General features: G+C 38.2%; 2 protein-coding genes across 6 annotated transcripts in view; one reads left to right on the plus strand and one right to left on the minus strand.

The window, feature by feature from the left end:
• The window catches only part of SCYL2 (SCY1 like pseudokinase 2), a 34,112-nt gene extending 25,407 nt beyond the window's left edge, over nt 1–8,705 (minus strand). For 2 of the 3 annotated variants that reach the window (XM_030959843.1, XM_030959841.1), the window contains exons 1-3: nt 8,532–8,705; nt 4,555–4,761; nt 428–585 (exon numbers count right to left, since the gene is read on the minus strand). In XM_030959843.1, coding sequence (XP_030815703.1) covers nt 428–585; nt 4,555–4,731 — 335 coding nt within the window. In that variant the 5' untranslated portion in view covers nt 4,732–4,761; nt 8,532–8,705. The remainder of the gene's footprint in view (nt 1–427; nt 586–4,554; nt 4,762–8,531) is intronic. The other variant, XM_030959842.1, reaches the window with a different exon arrangement.
• Nucleotides 8,706–8,788: 83 nt separating this feature from the next.
• On the plus strand, nt 8,789–21,162 carry DEPDC4 (DEP domain containing 4). Of its 3 annotated transcripts, none has more exons than XM_030961038.1 (9): nt 8,789–8,885; nt 10,369–10,795; nt 11,319–11,467; nt 11,990–12,176; nt 13,749–13,975; nt 14,809–14,951; nt 15,143–15,268; nt 16,519–16,597; nt 18,941–21,162. In XM_030961038.1, exons 1-9 carry the CDS (start codon nt 8,801–8,803, stop codon nt 19,156–19,158), a joined length of 1,641 nt encoding a protein of 546 aa, XP_030816898.1. In that variant the 5' UTR covers nt 8,789–8,800; the 3' UTR covers nt 19,159–21,162. The 3 variants fall into 3 exon arrangements, with proteins under 3 accessions (XP_030816898.1, XP_030816899.1, XP_030816900.1); XM_030961039.1 differs by having other exon boundaries at nt 10,369–10,690; XM_030961040.1 differs by lacking the exon at nt 15,143–15,268.
• The last annotated feature ends 311 nt before the right edge of the window (nt 21,163–21,473 follow it).

Below are 21,473 nucleotides of genomic sequence, written 5' to 3' on the forward strand. Positions count from 1 at the left end.
TTGATTGGCACTTGAGGGCCTTTTCAACACATATTTAGCTACAATACAAACAATTTATCAAAAATCCCCAGTCTCACATGTATTAAATACATCTCATACATGGAACAAAATGTATGAAAAAGTTTTTGAGAGAAAACTATTTTAAGAGAGTTCTTTGAAAGCAAAATTAATTAAAGCACCAGATTTTCATGATGTAATGGTCATGTGTAGCCTTACAGCTGCAACTGGACTAAAATCAAGCAAAAGATTATTAATTTGATTCACACCCAAACTGCATGCTATGGTGGAGGGGGGAATACCTTGTCATATAAATAAATACACTAAACATGAATCTCATCAGCTGCATGTATTGAATGTTCCACACAGCTTACATCCACTACCAAAACAATGATTAAAAGTAACTGTTCTTTACTTTATAACAGCTTACCTGGACTCTTCTAATGGATGTTGTACAGTAAGTAGTCTAGGGTGTCGAAGCCTAGTTAGCTGTTGAACACCTCGTTTTAAGGAATCAATAATCTGATCTTTTTCAAATTTTTGGTACTTGTCTATTAGCTTCTTATCAAAGACAAAAACAGCCACTTCCTGAAAATAAGCAACAGAATTCTCTCAGTATATAACACAGACGAAACCTAAGCCTACACACAATTATATACAAATGTGGTTTTTGAATCAACAGTATAATCCCGCCAATACGATAACCAAACAAAGAAACTGACCTTACTTAGTTCCAGTCATGGGAGAGGTTACTGTAAATAAACCCTGAAATAGATATTTTGAATTAAAGTACTAATGTTCCTTTATTGTATAAACAGCAATGTGTAAACTATAACCCCTGCCTACACAGTGACAAAGCAGCAGATCCACAGTCAGAAATCAGCTTGATTTTAAGCAGATGAAAGCATTTATATCTACTATGAACAGTTAAAATATTCTGAGTATATATCAAGTGTTGCTTTATTAAACCAAGTCCTGTCTTAGTGTTCTGCTCCAAACCAGTACAATCTGACAAAGGAGTCACAGTAATCTATTAATCTGGTCAGACCATTCACATGATAAAACACTAAAAATTTTGTAATGCTTAAAGATGTGTAAAAACCAAAAACATTAAAAACAGAGAAATCCTCTCCAACTTCTGCAACTGGAGCAGAAGAAAATTAAGAAATCTGTATGAAACTTTGAAATTACAGAGGTCGATGTAAAATAAAAAAATTGGATTACATCAGCATCTGGGAAGTTGTTAATGTGAAATTTATCAACTGATGAAAACAAGGAATTAAAACCTTTCATCGTGAAACAGACTTTTATATGCTGCTACAACAGCATTATGAATAATAATAAAGGTTAGAAAGCAGTAGAAAATAATACGAAAATACAGTTTGCAGTCCCAAGAGGAACTCAATGCTCTTTTACTGCACATTTTATAACCATTACTTTAATTAAAATCTCACAAGAACAACTTCATTATTAATTAAATAAAACCCTATAAACTTTTAGAAATAGGCTATCCAAAATTTGAAATTCAGCCCAATACAAAAAAATTGTTTTTTTGCTATTTTCATTAAGCCTTTAGCAGGTGAATACTTGTAACTAACTCAACTAAGTACACTTTTCCTGCCACTACCCATATTGGCTCCCTGCTCCAGTTTTTAGGTGTGATGGATCAAACATTAACACAAGGCAGAGAAGAGCAATGACAGGGGATGGAAGACATACACTGAGTAGTACATGACCAATAACAAAATTTCAAATAAACACTGCACCTCTGAAAAAACTTCTGTTTGATGACAAGTGAAAAGAATCAGAAAGTACTTAAATCAGTTATGGTTTGAATATTTTGTGATGGGTCTAAGTTCTATTGGTGCTTGCTGCAATCCTGCATGGTTTGTTTAAGCTCATAATTCCCTGTACCTGGCAGAAGAGAACACAATTTGTGCTTCAGAGCCTTAACCAGCTGACTCAAGGCCATTAGGTCCCTCTTGACTGTCTTGCTTTGAGCCTCTGTTAATGTGAAATGTGTTTAGCGCTGGAGGAAGTAGTAGCCTTGTTGTTGGGGGACTTACCTTCTGACTTCTGCTAGCTTTACAATTGAGCTGGCAAGTGCTTTGTGACCTTACCCTATATATTTATGATTGCACTTTCTAAGCAGAAGGACGAGTGCCATATTGCACCAAAGAAAGTGTAAGTGCATGAAGTCTAAGTTAATAAATCTAAGATGAGCTGAAATACATACTGTGAAATTATACACCTATATATAACTAGAGTGACTCATAAATCTTTCAAACAAACAGCAGCAGATCAGCTATGAAATAGCACCAGACAAACATATGCACACAGGTAAGTAATTGCCTCACATTCTGTTAGGTTGTTACTAAGTCACCTACACAGTAAGCAAGAAAAGACAAGGTACATTAAAAAAATAATAACAGATAAACATTCAGAAATCCTAGAAAAGCAGCAAGGCAGGAACCAGGCAGAACTCAGAAAAGAAGAATAAAGTTATAGATATCTATTGTCACCAGAGATGGAATATTTGTAACTGTCCACTGACTCAAAATAGGAACAAAAATAATCCTGAAAACAAAGATTTCTCATGGGATCTGCTGCTGTAACATTAAAACCTCCAAATGTAGTTGTTTTATCTGGTAACAATGACTTGAACTATTAAGTCTATTAGACTCACAAGACTTAACTATTGTGTTGTGGTAAAGTGACAACAAGAGGGCTAATTAAGGCCTTACATCCTACTTGTCTGAGTACAATACACACTGCAAAAAAACCTTGTAGCTTCAACTTAGATATACACACTTGTAATACAGCAGACATGTGCAACTTCACAAAAGTGACTGCTATCACCTGGAAAATGACAGCCAGACCAAAGAACATTCAGAAGGTACATGGGAGAGAAATAAAAAAATAATGTTAAAGAACATATATTGCAATACAACACACCATAAACCTGTATTGCAGCACAATTTGTTTTGCAATGGCAAAGTGAACGTTGACATGGTGTTACCTAACTGGTAATGTTAATAATGAATGGTAACTGCATGTCAAAAGACCAGCCATCTAAAATTCCATGCAGCACAACTGCTGCTGTATTTTTAATTACTAATGATGGCATACAACTGCACATATGTTAGTCAGGGTTTAAAGATATATTGCAGGACCACATGGAGCATCTGAACTAAAACTCTCTAAAACTGTTGGTCAGAGCACCCATTCAAGGCTTGAAAAACATGATTGACAGGAACCTAGTTACATATACTCTGTCAACTATACAGTGAAAGAAACTTGCTACAACTCTCCAGACATTAAGGATATATCTGCTACAGATCAAATGCTTACTGGGCACATATGATTGTATAAAACCTATCAAAATTACCACGCTTCCAATGTTATCACTTTGTACAGCTGAGTAAGACCAAAAACAAAGCCCCAGCCAACTGCTATGTTGGGTAAATTCAGTAAATAAAAGATGCACAGAGCTCTGCACCAGCTAAAAAAATGCATGAAAATATGACAAAAGTACCTGATTAAACATTTTTCAGACTCTCTCACACAGAATCAGATTACACATTCTTTGCAGATTATTTATTCTATGTATTATATATATGGATTTGCTACTGTTTATTTGCCTATGATCTAACAGATTGTATAAACATTTTCCAACGACATTCCTTTGTGTCCATTTCTTTTTGGTATATTTGCACAAGCTGTTGCATTGTCTAAGTGACCTCACATTACTTAGCATTACTTTTAACTAAAGACCATAATTTATTAACACTTCATTTACACTTCGAAAATTGTATTTCCTCCCTGAATTCGAAAAGACTTTTTTCACATTTCTCCAGTGTAACAAAATAATTTTCTGTAATAATAATTCTTAACCTCTGTTGTTTGCAAACCTTCTTCTGAAGTCACAGTCCTATACTCATTTATACATGCCATTTCAAATGAGTCAAATATTTGAGTACTGGTGCTCTAAACCCTAATACTTTAAGGAAACTAAAAAGGAACAATACTGATTTGAAAGCAGCACATGGAAAGCATAACCAACTTCCTTCACAACCTCCTCCTCTATCCCTTGCCTTACAGTATCTCAAAATTTCTAACTGCTCAATTTCTGCACTGTAGCTGAGCAAAATATTACAGTCTTGCCGACAACAAATGATGACATACTTCACGGTTATTTTAAAATGTAAAAAGCCAGAATTGTTACCCAAAAAAAGCTGCCAGCTGCAACAAACTGGGGAATCAATCCATGGTAAAGCAAACTTCTTGTCAGGCCACTTTTAACTCACATGAATTCTTGATCTTGCTTCCAAATTGTATGCTATGAATGTAGAACCACTTCTTTCTCCAACAAAAGTCTTAAAGCAAGTAATACTTATATATCTTATATATGTACTTAAATAGCGCTGAGTTTTTTGTGTCATTTCACTACCCTTAACATGAGTCTGTCCAGTCAGACTTTAACTGCCACTTACCAACTCCTACCAAGCAATCTGTCATCTAATGTTTATAAACACAGCTCTTTAGTTGATAACTCACCTGCTTTGTTGATTTTTTAGTTCCATTAAATATCTTCCAAGCAAGACCATTACCACCACTGGCAATGTGTCGCCCAACATCGAATTCCCTGGTGACGGGATTTCCCATGACTGCACTGGTGACATCAGCTGTCACCTTTGTGACAGTGCTCTTCAGCTTGTTCAGCATGGACTCCATGGTTTCAGTTTGCACCAATGGCTTATCCTACTACGACAAGAAAAAAAAGGTTTACAGTCCTCTCAATTCAACCATTTATTGGAAACTGTAATCAAAAAATGCAAAGGATTCATAAACTGTGCCCCGACAGGAAAGGTTCACACTCTGTGTATTAGTATCCATCAAATAGAGAAACAAATCTGAAGGAAAACAGACTCCTTTAATTCCAGTGCTCACAGAATTACTCATTTGTCCGACATGAAGGATTGCTTAAGATCCCAGGCCAGCAAAATAATGGATGTGTATTGTACAGACAGCAAGTAAAAACCAGAAATATTCTTTCCTACGCAGTGCTTTTCAAAACACAAGCTCAAAATTCAGTATTTTGCCCATCAGACTGCTGACATTACCATTTGTATTATCTAACTATTAATGAACTTAAGTGCATGGGAAGGAAACAAGAAACCTGTCCTTTTATGCTTTACCAAATTTGTGCAAGGAAACTTTTCCTCACATCGCCTTTCAAATTTTAGAGCTATAAGACTGTAGCAGTTTCCAATTTACTTCATCTTCCCCTGTAGTGTGGACTTTCAGAGTTTTCTGTATTTTCTCAATAAATCTGACTTGCCTATTCTGCCAGATACAAGTTCTGAAGCTATTTATGCAATTGTTTCTCTGATAATGTCTACACTAGAAAGAATGAAGGCAGCAAACAAACAGCAGGAAAAAAGATATAGACATTCATCTTCCTTATCTGTGAGAGCAAAGAAAAAGAGAATGCAAGAAGAAATTATTTCCTGAAATCAGTATTATGTAGTATATTCAAAAGCAACACTTCAGGATATTTCTTCAGTCTCTCTTTCAAGTAAGATGTAAAAACATCTGTATCCTTCAGTCAAACATAACCAAAATCAACCACACTGAAGTTACCTGCACATGCACTCCTCCTCTCCCTGGTACTATAGATTTGATTCCACTACAAATCCAGACAAATAATCTGATTAGGTTGCAATTGCGAAGACAGACTTGTAATAGAGGTCTTTAAATGTAAAAGAGGTAATAAACATACTAAACAAAACTCTTTAAAAAGTTCCCTGTGTTAAGGGACAATTCCCTCCAGTGCAATTGTGTGTAACAGTATTAGCCAAGCCCCGAGCAAATCTTAGTGCAGCACTGCATGAGGAACATCTGTGCTACTCTATCTTGACTCTTTAGATATGAGAAACTGTGTCTGAAATCAACAAGACAATCTTAAGAATAACTACAAACTTGTTTGGTATATAGTTAATGTTTTGTTGAGAACACACCTTGAAATAAATTATGGAAACACAGAATTCCTTTATTAAGTAATTTTATTTTCAGTATTTTAAATTTCATTATTACAAGAAATTAATTTTACTTTATGATTCATTATATGGAAAAACACATGCAAGTCCTAACTGTGCAGCCATACACCAAACTTCTAGGAAGACACTGGCTAATATCCCTGTAGGAAGAAACTTTGCATGAAACTAATAAATAGGCACAAACAAGGATCATGGATTATTCTAAAAAGGATCTATAGGCATTTCCAGCTCTCAGCAATTTTATTCAGCAGCTATTCTGTGGGCAAACTCTATATGCTAAAAGACTACAAAATCAATCCTAACAAGTTTAAGATAATCCCAAATCTAATTTACTTGGGTATAGATCTCGTGCTTTTTCCATTGTTTTGTTTGCTCCCAGCCATCAAATCTTCTCTAGTACCAATGCAACATCATCTTGTTAGGACTCTAAAACACTTTGCAAAATTAACTGCAGAAATATTATGAAGAAAATGCATGTGGATGCATGTTCAAATTCCTTTGTGTAAATCTGAAAGGAAACTTTCTCTACAGAGATGGTGGGAAAATGGTGTAGTATTCATTAAATCAGAAGTGTCCTCTGCTGTGGGTGACAGACAAACTGCAGTGAGTAGTCTGAAAAAGCCACTAGGTGAGAATGTCAACAGCACTCCAGTATCTGAAGTGCCAGAATTTAAAATTCAAGCCTGGTAGACCCTGTCCAACCTGTTCCCCTCCAGCCTGACAGTAGGCAAACTATTGTTTAATTTACCTTCTGAGCAAGCAGTACCAAGAAACTTATTTCTCAATAAGCAGATGTGATTTAAAGCTTACATCTACCTAACTGTAAATTTGTAGAAATCCTCTTATCAACATCTGAATGTAAGCTAAAATAATATATTTTGCTTTATAAACACAATTGCTATCACAAACTTCAGTAAAACAATCTATATATGTCAACAGGAACAAGGTACCTAGAGAATCCATACCCCACCAAAAATATTTGTTTTGGATAGTATCTCTAATACCACAAATCATGATGAGTTAACCACATCTGAAATACACAAGTCTGGTTCTCTGCTGTAGGAAAACTTGTTTGTTCAGTTAAGACTGGTCTATTATTTCCAAAAAAAAAATATAACCAAGTGGCAATAAAGTCAGTCACCCACAATGAAATTTGCATTTCAAGTTAAAAGGTAATAAATGAGACAAATGCAAAATCTGAAGTATAACAGTGTCTGTACAAGCCACACAGGACATGCAATAGATGTTTAAGAACTCTTCCTGTTTGAATTTCATGAGTAATATCGATGCTACTGATTCTGAGTCTGCGAAACCTGGAACTAATCCTACAAAAATTTGCATCTTCAATATGTTTTTTCATGAATGCCCCTCACAATCAGTAATGGTTTTTATGCCGATGTACATCAGCAATCACACGGCAGCATGAGAACAATTACTTAGCAAGGTAGTAAGCAACAACCAACACTGCATTCAGAAAAGAGGCAGAACATTCAAAATGTTGAAATACAGGCAGTTGAAATCCACAACAAAGACTGCCCACCATCTTTCAATTCTCATTCATAAAAAAACCCAAAAACTGCATAATGCAAACCCCGCAGTTTAACCTCAAACTAATTCATAGTTTCATGTGATGTATGGCTGTGAGTGCACACTGCACAGCAGTACAATACACACTATCACTACTCCGAACTACAACAAGCTGGGATCCCTCTTTGGGAACCCAGACCAGCAGGCTGGCACACAGCTACTTCATGCTCTGCAACCGCATCCTATCCCCCTGCCCCAAGCAAGGATCAATCCACAGAAGTAAGTGCTGGAACAACTGAGTCACCGCAAATAAAAGGACAAAACCCCAGCATTTTTTAAGCACAGCCAGACTTTTGCATTTGTTACAAAAAAATCGAGAGGGTCAAATGCAATGAAGCACTGGACAAGGCTGCCCTCGCCGCACGTCAATTTCTTAACTTTCATGCACCATTTCAGTACCGAGCTTTAGCTGAATCCCTACCAAAACCTCACGGAACGAGATCCACGAACAAGGTTCTGTCTGTCGCCTGGTGACAGGTGAAACCCAGCCTGGGCACTGCACAAACCCCGGTCAGCCTCCTGCGGGCTAGTCCTCCGGGATGAAGTATTTACTGTTATTTCCAGCGACAGCGGACACGCACCGCTCCGAGCCGCAGGGCTGGTGCCTGCGCTCCTGCTCCGCGGGGCAGCCGGCAGCAGCGCGCCGGGGGGCGAGCACAGGCGGCCGCGGCCACAGACGGCAGGTGACCCGCGATCCGCCGGTTCGGGCAGCTCAGCGCCCCCCGCGCGGCGATCGAGCCTCCGGGGCGGCCCTTCCCCTCCAGCCCTCAGCGCCGGGCACCCGGGACCCGAGAGCACCGGCCCCGCGGAGCCGGTCGGCCCTGCCCGCCCCGCGCAGCGCCACCAGGCCACGGGCAGCTGCTGTCGACCCGGGCCGCGGCCTCTCACCTGAGCCCGCGGGAAGCTGCCGGCGCAGCGCCCGGCTGCCCGTCGCCCTGTGGGCCCGGCGGGCCGCCTGTCACGTCGGTTCCGTCTCTCGCTCGGACCCCGTCCTGCCGCGACTACTCCATAGTGACGGCGGCAGCCTCGGCGGCGGGGCGGGGGCAGCCGGAGCTCGGCTCACTTCCGACCCGCAGGGGCGGTGCTGGGCGCGGCCGGAGGCGGCGGGCGGGAAGTGATGCGCTCTGCCGGCTTCCGCCAGCGGCCCGGCCGTGGCCATGGCGGGGTATTTGACTCCGCGCTTCAGGAGAATCCGCAGCCAGAGCGAGTTGCAGCCGCGGCGCGGGAGCGGGCGGCGCCGAGGTGGGCGAAGAGCGTCATCCTCGTCTGTCCGCCGCAGTGCTGGGGGGGCCAGGGAGCGGAGCGGGCTGCGAGGGGCCGGCGTTTCCCCGTTGTTTGTGTTGGCACCCCCGGCTGCCGGTGCCGCGGGAGGGGGCGGCAGCTGGACGGGGGGGAGAGGAGCTTCCTCCGGCCGTGCCCCTGGAGCTGAGCATATGGGGGACGCCGCTGGTAGAGCTGGGCTGGGTGCCAGGCGCGGTTAATGCACTGCAAACACTTTTGTTTGTCGTCTGCTGAGCTGGGCGCCATGTGTGAGCATCAACTGTGGGCTTCGGAGCATCTTCCCCAGAGGGGCTGAGAGCGCTGAGGCTGCTCCGCCGGGAGAAGAGAAAGCTTGGGGGTGTCTTTGCAAGAGTGCAAAGAGGATGGAGGCAGACTGTGAAAAATGCAAGCATTTTATGATTGGCTTTTCGCAAATATTAAAATGAATATTATATGTGTTGTGTTAGAAAGTAATGCTGTATTAATTCTCTTAAGTAGTGTGTTAAATATAGTTTTAGGTTATAAAAAATGTTAAAATAGAAACTATGCTATGTAGGATACTTTTTGTAAAGAAAGGACTCACAGCGAGATAGCAGCCACAGGACGCCTAAATCTTTCAGAGAAAAATAATTTATTGCCCTCTTATCAGAAGAAATGAACTTCTTCTCGCCTCGAAGGCGCTGTTAGGATTCAGAGGAAGAAGTTGAAGATGACCAGACAGAATCTTGTATTTGAATTATTTGAATTGAATTTAAGCATCATGTAAGAAGTGTATGAATATGCAACAGGCTGTTGTTTTTAAGGGTTAATCCTTTGTTAACGGGTGTCCTTTTTCAGGCTCCTACTGCCCAGAAAAAGGTACCCGGACGTCCATAGCTCTTTGTCTCTATTGTCTCATATTGTCCTAATTCAAATTGTCCAAATTATTGTTACTCTAATTGTATTACTATTTTTATAGCCATTTTATTACTATTAAACTTTTAAAATTTTAAAAACAAGTGATTGGCGTTTTTCACACAGACTCTCTTCAGTGGTACCCAGAGAAGTGATATCGTTTGTGGACAACTCGGCTTCTGGAGATATTCAAAACCTGATTCTGGGTGACCTTGCTTGTGCAGGGAGGTTAAACCAGATGAACCCCAGAGTCCCTGCAAGCCTCAGCTGTTTTGTGATTCTCTAATGATTTAATGTGTATGTATACAGCACATACATACAGTATGTGCGGTCATAACAATGACAAAAAACCTTTGTCACCTGTTTTTAGTGGATTTTTGTTCTCTTCTTTTGACTCTACCATAGTGGGTGTGAGTCAACTTACAAGAAGGACTGAGTCATGAAATAGTATCTTTATCTTTGTAAAATTCAGCTGATTTCTGAATATTTAAAAAAAATAAAACTAAAATCAGTGTATTTTTTAAGTATTAAAGGTTTTAAATTTATAAAACTTAATATAAACATTTTGCAGACTGCGATGGTCCTTTTCACGCAACTCAGCTGTGGAATAGTATTATACATGCCCTTCACAATCAAGTGGAAATCAAAAGACGTAGACAACACCTGAAAACATACAGAAACTGTTTCACCGGCTCCAATGCTGTTGATGTGGTACTGAGCCATCTTATGCAAAGCATGTACCTAAGCTGCAATGACATTTCTCGGCTGAAGGGGGTCCGTGTATGCCAAGCGTTGATGGATCACAAAGTGTTTGAGCCAGTTGGAGCCAAGCTTTACTTATTCAAGAATGGGAAGGAGACAGAGTTTGAAGACACAGACACTAGTCTCTATAGGTTTGTAAACAGCAGTCTTGATCCTCTTCTTCCAAGAAAGAATAAGGACAATGAAAACTTGTCTCCTGAGCAAATCTGCAAACAGAAAACAAAACTATGTTCCAAGTGAGTTATTCTGGACTATTCCAATTTTTCTCTTTTTTTTTAAAAAGTTAAGGAGGGTTACCTTTAAATGAAGTTATGTCTGACTAAACTAGGTGTTGGAGACTTCTGATAAGTATGTGCCAGTTTTGAGAAACATTATGTCTAAAATGTAGATGCTTCCAGGTATTTTTGGGTAAAGTATTTTGATCTGCCATTTGTTATTTGGAATAGAGTCTGGCACAGTAGCATAAGCCTAGGAATAACTTGGTTTTGCTATCAGTTGTGCTGAAATCTGAGACTTAGCATGAATGAGCTAGTTACTGAAAGCCAATAAACAAAGTGGAACTAGCAAACGGTATTTGGAATCAATATCCTTGCCCCTTCCACAAAGCAGATGTGGATGATAGGAATTCTAGTAGCAGGATAGACTCCAGATATAACGAAGCCCTAAAATTCTGATTTGAGAGCAATTTAGTAAGTAACAGAAAGCCAAATGTGTTCTAATAGTATTTGTTATACATCTTTTTTTTCCCTCCCTAAGCAGAAAGTGTGGCACAACACTTTCAAATCCCTTAGCATTGGAAGCAGCTGATAAAAAGAGGATTGAGGAGCTTCTTCAATCAATACATGTTCATGCATCTTTACCTCCAAAGATCATGGTTAATGAACCGACTCGCCTGCTTTCAAAAGGAGGTGAGGATTGAATTTTTTCTTTTTAAAACTTGATTGTTCTTCACTGTATCTTATAGTGAGTGCCCCATTTCTGTTCAACAATGCTCCACAGAGACCTAAATTTAACCAGTCACTAATAACAAAATATCTAAATGAGCCTTAAAGGGGTTAAGGCTTGTAAACAGAAGGACACACAACAGGGTTATGTTTTTGCAAAATGGTGCTATTTATGAAAATAATACTTCACAAGGAAGTAGGTCTTAAGATTAAGACTATCTTTATTATGTGATTCCTTTGCTTTTCACTTGTCTTTTTTTTCTTCTACTAATTAGAGTAGTTTATTCTGAATCCTAATATGATGGGGGAGACATTTTTTTTAGCATTCCTATTTTGATTCCTTCTTACCCAGCACAGCAACTTCACACTATGCTGTTACCATGTTTTCTTTGAACACTTAAAAGATTCTTTAGTGAGTAAAAACAAAGGTTAGTTGTTTACGTAAGATCTTGTTTCTGAGGGTTTTTTGTTTGTTTATGGTATCAGTAATAGAAGATGTCTGGAAACAGCAAGCTCTGCTACGACTGCTGCAGTTAATTGATGTTCCCCTTCTAGAAGATATCTTGGTGTCTTCAGTGAAGACAAAATCAGACAGGTTTGGCAAAGAAGAAGACATGATTATCTCAAATACTTTCCTGGACAGAGAGGTTACATGTAGCTTAAACTTGCCCGAGTAAGTTACATATCTATTAAATTAATTTGTTAGTAAAGGCTTTATTTTATTCTTGATCAAAGATGTGTGTTAAGTGAACAATGGACATCGTAATGTTTGTGTACTTGTAAATAGGGGTGGCAATGTGATTGACTTCTTTTCAGAAGTGCTAAGTGATTTCACGAAAAGTGTCTGTTTAAACAGTTGGACATTTAAGCATTTCAAGTAAACATTAGAACTTTAACCTTGAATGTTGTAAACATGCCTAGTTTCTAGATCAGATTCTTTACTCTTAGGTCTCTGTAACAGACATCATAACTTGAAAACTTTATTCTGAGTCTTTGTCACAGTTCCTGGTGGCTGTAGTGTGAAGATACAAAGTCAATAATGCATCTATTGTTAGCAAGAGAAAAGGAGAAACTAAGTTGTAGCACTCAAGAATGCTTATATAATGAGAATATAAATCTGGCTGCTTGTTGTTAGTGTTCTTTTCCTTAAATCTTCTCTTACTTTTGTAGTGTTCCTGTTTAGTGTACTTAGGCTGATCTCTATCTTGCATAAACTTCTAATGAATATGTCAAGGTTCATGTGAGTGTCTTAGGAATTACTATTTTTGTCAAGTTAATTCAGTTTTTATCTTCAATTTCACAATCTTTGTTTCTGTTCTCCATAATAAAAATAAGATTTCGTGGATCTTAAATAATATTTGCAACTTGTCATTGGTTCAGATCAAATTATTTTACATCCAGAATCAGATAAAAGTAATTGTTCTTCTGCCCCACACATTTCTATGATTTTATATTCTTTCTGCACGAAATGGTTGAGACTTTTTCCTCTGATCTTCTGGCTTCTTTCAACAATAAATTATGCACCTGAATTTTAGGTGCATAATTACGTTACATTTTCTTTCCTTAGTTAAGATATAGAGACAATAGATGCTTGTGAAAACTCATGCCTTTATAGTAGGTTATATAATAAACTATTTCTGTGTTCCTCTGGGATTTAACCAAGTTTGATTTTCCTCTTTTTTCAAACTAACTGTCTTTTTCTCTTCTGTAAAGATCAGGTTTTTTCACCCTGGTTAGCCCTGGTGGGTTCTCAATGTGTGTGTTGGAGTAATGGTGGGGGTGGTGTTTGATTTTTAAATACTAGCTGAATTCCTGGGGGCAGTGACACTCCTGCATGATTGCAGCTTGTTTTGATCTGGCTTTATCTCAGGTGTATTGCCTTTAACATCATAAAAATATCGAGGTTGCCTGCTTTGAGCAGGTTCTTTAACTGCTATAGTGAAATAAGTTACAAAAACTGCTTAATAAGCCAGTTCAGCATTGTGGTTCATATATGTGACTACACCTGCCTGGTTATTTCTATCTAGTTTTCTTTTAAAGGATTAAATGGACCCTGGGATAGCTCAGTTGTTTAGAGCATGGTGCTAATTACACCAATGTTACAGATTCAATCCCATTTACCTAAGAGATGGATGCAACGATCCTTATGTGTCCCTTCTGATTCAGAATATTCTATGAATCTGTGAGAATAAAAATGAGTAGAGCACTTTAAAGCAAGCACTAAAACAACCTTTTCCTTCTACAGGCTTGACAGATGGCTCTATGCTGCAATTGAATGCTTGGAGTATTTTCCTGACCAATTCCTAGTGATGGTTAGTCAGCAGTTACCTGAAAGCACTAACAACCCCAGCAGTCTGAATACATACAAGAAGATTCTTTTTGATGTTATTATGAAGTATTACAGTCAAAAGAAGGACTCTCTGCTTGCCACTCAGGATTTTGATGTTCATTCAGGAATTATAGAACTTATAGGTAAGAGCAACCTGGAACAAAAAATAAAGATGAAAGCTGTGTAGAGGAAGTCACTAAGTATCAATTGACTGAATCATGACACCATTTGCAATGCCATTGCAGATGCACTTTTTAGGTTGGAAGGAAATGCTCAAGATCACTAGTATGAAGCTCTACTCAAGACAAGGACAAATTTCAAAGTTATATCAATTTGCTTAGGGCCTGGTCCAACTGAATTTTGAAAATCTGGAAGGATAGAGATTCACCAACCTCTGTGGGTAACTCAGTATGTAACTACACCCCTTGTGAAAATTACTTGCCCCAGGTCAGAATTTGCCTTATTGCTACTACTAAGTAATAACATAAAACTAAAATCATGGCTATACAATTTTTCCTGTTAACCAGAATAAGGTTTTTAAAGTTATGGACATAGGGTCCTTTTTAGTAATAGAAGTTATTAAAGATTATGAAAGGGCCTATTAAGAACCCTCTTATCGTATGCATGCAAGTAAACCAGAGGGGTTTCATTTAAATACAAGTTTAAGATAATTCCTACCTAAACAGGCTTTGTTGCTGCTGCATCAGTTCTATTGGGTTGTTTTTCCTTAACCCCAGCTGCCAACTAAGTACTATAAAGCTGCTCACTCACTGCCTGCTGCCACCCTGCCACTGGTGGGGGAGGAAAAAGGAAAACTTGTGGATTGAGAAAAGAATCCTTTAGTAACTGGAACAATATGAAATTTTGTTTGGAAGGAAACACCCCCAAAACTGAGATTATTATTGAGATTTAAATAAGTATTCATGACTCTGAAAATGAATAGTAACATTGGATATGCTGTTTTACTCCATGACAGAAAAAGGAAAAACAGATCAAGCTCTGGAGGCATTACAACTTTATTTAAAATTATTAGCACCAAATATCAGTGAAGAACTTCACAGGCTCCTTACATTCCTAGCCATTGCATCAGAATCTGAGGGCTACAGATTGCAAAAACAAGTAAGTATCTGTTCTGCTTAATGTGAAAAATAGCAGTTTGTCATAGCAAAGCTAAAATTTTTGTCTAGTTAGAAGTATTCCATTTACAACCTTTCCATGTGATCTGTTTCCCAGTGATAGCATCCCGTTGTACTTAGTCTTTGCTAGCACTCTCCGTGTCAATCTAATGCCAAATCCGGGTACTTTTCTAGTTTGAGAACAGATTTGTGATCATCAAGACTTGTACAAAGTTCATCTTACAAAACAGGACACTGTCAAAGCCACAGGCAGAACTGCTGACTCAGTTTCTCATGGACAATCACTCCGAGCTCTTCAAGGTATCATTCTCCTTACATCATTGGCTTTGTCATTTTAAATGTTAAATGCCATGAATTGCCTTTTTTTGAGTATGGCAAGTCTGAGGAACTGCGTTTCATGTTCCATTTGTTACAGTTTAATAGTACAGCCAAACAGGGTTAGAAGATATTCCAGACTATACAGGACAGATTTTTGAGAGCTTTGCAATCCTTTATAAATTATATCCTCTCTTTGTATTTGAATGGTTTCTATTAGGAAAATATTTTAAATGTTAATAATTTTTAAATATTTAAAATATTAATAATTTTTATAGAGTCATTTTGGTACCTAGTTGGTAATGAATGCCTACTAAATATTTAAGTATCTCAATGTCTGTCTCCTTTAGAAGTTCACTGGCATACTCTGAGTGGTAGAAAAATGGCATGCTGCTGTACCCCAGTGTATGTGTATAGCTTTGACACCTCTAAAAGATTCTTCAGCATTTTGGAATGTTAACTTCTGCATTGAAGAAAACAAATACAACCATAAAATTCTAGTAGCCTTTCTATTAAACTTGATGAGTTGTGTAAATATGCAGGCTTTTTATAATCTTAATTTATGTCCCATCATATTGTCACACATGAAAAGATGAAACTTTACAATACCCTATAAAAATAAGCTTCGCAGAAATTTGGTTTCAGTAAAATACTGGTTTTTATTTTTATACAACACATTGATTTCCACTTCTGACTTCAGGTCGAGACATGGGGGAGCTTTATTTTTTTTAATTGACTCCATTTTTGTTTGAAAGCATTAAGTAGTTAGTGAGGGTTTTATATTTGTTAGTACACAGCCATCCCTCCTTTTTGTGTTAAGCGTTCTGACATGAGGGTTGCACCTTTTTTCCCCACTGGAGTTAGGGCCAGAACTGTGCAGCAGTGACAGTGAGTGAATGGTGGTTCACTCTGACAGCTGCAATTGAGAACCTTGTGTGAAAGCTGAAATCAGCTTGTTTTACACTGCAGTTTTTGCCATGGAAAATGGCATCCAGAACTTTTTGCTTCCTATTTCTTTGGCCAGAAATACCAGAAATAAACACATGTATCTTAGTAAAACTATGTATTCTAGTGCAATTCTGTGAGAGACTTTGAATGTGTACCTAAATAAATGTGATTATACATTCTTATGCATTTAACTATGTGTTTTTTAATTGGTTATCTGAAAGCTATAGATTATAAAAATATAGAAGTAATGCTTTTGTAATATTTTCTTTGTTGGTTTGTATTTTCAGGCTCCTTTAACTCTTCTGGAACTAACGAGTAGGAGACTTCAGAGTTTGCTAGAAGGGCAAGATCCAGATATCAATTCAGGTAGATGATGGAATAAATTTTTTATATAAATTATTGTATAATCAGTTGACTATAATTGTGTGTAGACTTCTTTTCTTTGTTGGAAGTGATGCATTAGGGGGGTTAGTAGCTAATGCACTAAATTATATGCTATCTGCAAAACTGGTCTGAATATTGGAGAGCAAGGATTCTATTAATCTAGTTTGGATCTGCTATGATTTTTTCTTTTTTTTTTTTACCAAATAATTTCTTCTGGAAATAGTAGTGCAAAATGTGCTTCCTGAAGTGATTTGCTTCTAATTTGGTTTGGGAATTTGTCAGGACTTTGTATTTAATAACAGTATTCTTTTATTTTTGCCACAAGACACCTATAAATTCTCACAGAATTCAGTAGTTCAAGGTTCTGATAGATGCCTTGAGTACAGACTTTGATTGTTTAGTGTTTTGACTGTTAAGTGTTTTGAAGAACTGTCTCCTTTTTCTGGGTAAGCATAAAGTTTTTTAAGAGCTTAGTACCAAGTGTCAAATGCCTTCATTTTAGGCTACACTACCCTTCTGTATGTGGGGTTAATGCTTTTCAGCTTATTTCTTTTGAGCTAACATTCTGTCTTGCCTTGCTGCCAATACTGATTAAAAGGGTTGGCTTAAATAATTGAATTTCTCTCTGACTCTTCATCTTCTTTGACTCCTTTATTGCCAGTGCATTGTGTGCTTAAACACTGAAGAGAAACCCCTCGGGAAACAAATTACACTAAGTTATTTTGCTGTGTAGTATTACATATAATACAGCAGCTGCTGGAGAAGTAGTTTGGTACAGAATCTTTTACCATCTGTGTTGGATTCTGGAATGAGGCCAAATTCCTTCTGGTTCAGTGTTCTGAGAATCACATATTATGAAGCCAAAGAATACAGAAATGAGCAGCAGTGGGAAGAGCTGCCTGTCTGTAATATTTTCAGAGCCTGTGTGATCTCCATTGACACACTGAAGAGACAACAGAAGCAGAAACCCCATATTCCATTTTTCTTACTAAGTTTTGGGGTTCCAATCTATAAATGCATATAGGTTCCATCTACTTGTTGAAATACTTTGATCTGATTGTAAGCTCTCTGGCATGGCATATTCCTGTTTTCCTGTGTACCTCATATGCTGGTGTCATTTTCCCTTTTCTTTCCAAATCCTTTCCTAGGAGCTATTGAGCATTCTTAGCTGGTGAACTTCTTAAGTCCAGGTGGGAGCAGGAGGGAAGGCTGGGAGACCCAAATAAGAAAAGGGGTCTGTCAATTGCAGGAAAGTAATGTTTAGGCCTGCTGGAAATAAAAAAGATTAAAACCAGCAAGAGAAACTCTGGAATTGGTTTTAATCTAGTAAGACACTTGACACCACAGAGCTAAAGATCCATGCTGAAGTTTTAAGAGTTAATCTCTTTGTCAATTGTTAAGCCTTCCCTTTTGAAAGAGCTGTCTTTTTTTCTTCATCTGATTCTATTAAACCACAAAAGTATTGATGTTTGACAAACTTACTTTAGAAGAAGGAAGGGACAGGTCCACATGAAAACTCTGACAGCTCAGGTTAATACTACTCTCTATGTGAAGCCTAAAGATGATGGTGTTTGTAAAGAAGGATTGGTAAGAAATCTTTCCCCTTTAGGCAACTGACACTTGTTCAACCAAATTGCTCTCTAATATGTATAGGGAGAAAAACTGTCTGTGGAGTAGCTGAATGCCTGTCTTTCCTCAGGCCAGAACTCACCTGCCCAAGTGAGGGGGCTTGAGTCCTTGCAGGGCAGTACTTTACTGCAGAGATTCACCACCTTTTAATAACTAAGGTGTGCTGAGTTAAGTATCTCTCTTGCATCACCTCTGCTTCTGGTGCCCAAACCATGCTCTGATGTCTACTCACGTAGAAGCTCCTAAATTCTGTTCCTGATTTTTGTAGTCTGGTTTAGAGGCAACTATTTCTCCAAAGTATGTATTCACTTGCATTAGGTACTGAGCCTTGCTACAGATGTGATTTAGTCACAGAGAACCTTTGGATCCTGACAAATGCAAGGAGCCATTCTTATTGTGTAATGTTCTTCATTGTGGTTTCTCTGTGAGAACTTGGTTCTTTGTCTTGTAGGCCTGTTTTGCCCTACAGAATCTTCTAAGATACTGTACTTGTAACACTGCTTTTCAACTTCATTTTTGCAATTCATGTTTAGATTTCTATCCATTCTCAATGGAGTGCTGTATGTTTCACATTACTTGTAGATGTAATCACATCTGAACTAAAATATCAATATACCTATGTTTCTTATCATATTTTTAAACAAGGCTTTTACATGATGTATGAAACTTAATCTGAACCTCTGATTTCTCACAAAGGCTTCACCTTCTGTCAGCGCATTACAGCTAAAGAATATGAAGATCAAAAGCAACAAACTAATCAGTATCTTCTAGCACTGGTTCAAGAGATAGACAATGACCCTACTATTCCTTTGAAGCAAAAGAAGAAATTAATCAAAGAATTCCAAAAATACCATTCTTTTGTCTACTGTAGTGATTGTAAAACTACATGTGAATTTTGTACTCCAAATGGTTAGACTTCAATACAGCCTTTTTAAATATTTTTTGAAAGAGTGAAGGAGGCACATGAAAATTGCTCATAAAAATGTTTTTATCTTACATCTTTACATCTTCAGTTTCAGGAAGCTACAACTATCAAAATTACTATGCTGTTATAAAGCATTAAATCTAATTTATCTTTTAAGCAAAATATACTTAATTATTTGTAAGTAGTAGTAACAGCTCACTGCTTGGGCTGCCATGAGTTCAGGGTTTGGCACTTTTTTCAATCTGTCCCACAACCCCATGGCTTTCTGTCTGAGCCACATCTATGTTCTGAGCCGTGCTTGGGTTGATAGTCAGTAGGGGATTTTAATCTTTTCTATCTTTAATTAATAATAACTTCATCTCATCTTAAACTGTAGACTATGACTCCTGTGGGTATTGTAAAAGTGTAGAAAGTGTGTAAAAAAAGTTGGAAGCAGGTCAGTGGGTTTTGAATCTGCAGCAGGAAGGATTTATTAGGCAGGCGAGCTGTGCGTGCTTACAGTCAGTAATTACAACCTGTTGTTACTGCCTCCCCACTCTGGCAGACTGAGCCTCTGCTAATTCAAGGGAAAAGTTACATTTTGAAGAAATCCTCTCCAGGTCTCTTTGTGGGCTCCCTTAAGGTACAGGAAGGCAACAATTAGGTCACCCCCAAAGCCTTCTCTTTTTCATGCTCTCTCAGCCTTTTTTTAATAATAAATGAATATGTGATATAGTGTGATAGGGGTTACATTACTTCTTTCATCCTTGCAACAGACATTTTGTCATGTATTGAACAAAGGCTCAAAGACTTGGTATTGGAAGGGGCCTCTGGTCTACTCTCACCAGCCAGGTTGAAGTGGAGTTGATTAGTGCAGGCTACTCAAGGACTTTTCCAGTTGAGTTTAGAGTATCTCCAATAACAGATATGCCACAGCCTCTTGGGTGAGTCTGGTCCAGACTTTCACCAGTCTCACAGTATTTAAAAACAAACAATCAAACCCTACCTCCACACAAAAAAGAAAAAAGAAAAAACCCAACCAAAATAAACTGCCTTATGCTTAGGCAGAATTTCTTGCACTGCCTCCTGTCTTTTCACTGGCACTGTTGAAATGTCTGGCTCAGTCTTCTTCACTCCCTCCTGTAAGCATTCTCAGGGCTAAACAATCACAGCACTCTCAGCCCCTTCCCTGTGTGACAGATCCTCTACTTTGTAATTTCCTTGGCCCCATTGCTGGACTAGTTCCACTATAAGCATGATTTAATGATTTTTTTTCCTATTGTGACTGTTCTGCTTTAGGTGTCTCCATCCTCCTGTAGGCTTCAAATATAGTCAAGTGAGCAGGATACCAAAGCCTTCTTAGAACAAGTGCTGTTTGTTTTTTTTTTTAATTGAAATCGTTGCACTGTAAGATACAAACGACACAACCTATTACCTGTGCACTTAGTTAACTTGCATATTTGAAGTGGCCTTATTTAAATTACCTGGCCCTATTAGAAATTAGGGAATGTCGTTGAAATCTCTGTTCATGAATCCCTGTTTATGCACTTGCTATTTAAGTGTGACTCACCAGTATGAAATAATTAATTTCTAGAGGAGGAAAAACATCCAAGTTTCCCCTTTCAGAGGTGAATGCCCTAATTCCTATACTACAGGGCCATGTATTCTTTTTCTAACCCTGTGTGGGGCTTTGATCATTCTCCCAGAAGAGGCAGCATATACAGAAGCAGGTTATTGAGACTTGTACACAGGAAAGTATTTCCTAAGTGCTTCTAGTGTTGAGTAGTAGAAGAAAGAGGTTTTAATTGTTTTTTTGTCCTAATAGCTCTCTCTCTCTGTCTTCAGTCTGTTTACTGTGTCTTACTTAAAATACTAAACCTGGTAACAGGCAGAGGTGATAATGGTAATTTGTAGGCTGGGAATTGCTTTGGGAAAAACTGTGTTGTTAAAAAACAAACTTGCACTTTGTGACTCGATTTAGAATTTTCTTGTGCTAATTTAAATATAATAAATAATTCTATAAAAAGTGATGAGCCTTTCATTTCATAGTATGTTCATCAGGAAGAGGCAGCTCAGGGGGGGTATTAAACAGGTATTAAAGAGTAAGGAAATGTTCTGAGCAGCAGTTTATAGCTGCCCTGTTGTTCCCTTCAGTTCATGGCACAAGAAGCTAAGATTGATCTAGTTCTGCAAATGAAAGGAGGAGCTCTTGAGAGCCCTGTTTTATTCACATACCCTAAGAGGATGATCTGCTTACCTTTTAATCTTCTGTTGATAGAAGCTTATTTTACATCTAAGGGCCCACTGAATAGGTTTGGTGAAGTA

Source organism: Camarhynchus parvulus, chromosome 1A, assembly GCF_901933205.1.
Source record: "Camarhynchus parvulus chromosome 1A, STF_HiC, whole genome shotgun sequence".
In the NCBI taxonomy this organism is placed as follows: Eukaryota; Metazoa; Chordata; class Aves; order Passeriformes; family Thraupidae; genus Camarhynchus; species Camarhynchus parvulus.

Bases quoted from the DNA above. Each gene is read 5' to 3' on its own strand.
- DEPDC4 (XM_030961038.1), top strand. From the start codon at position 8,801: ATGGCGGGGTATTTGACTCCGCGCTTCAGGAGAATCCGCAGCCAGAGC. The intron at 11,468-11,989 runs GTGAGGATTGAA...TTATGGTATCAG, and splicing joins TCGCCTGCTTTCAAAAGGAG to TAATAGAAGATGTCTGGAAA. The intron at 15,269-16,518 runs GTATCATTCTCC...TTGTATTTTCAG, and splicing joins ATCACTCCGAGCTCTTCAAG to GCTCCTTTAACTCTTCTGGA.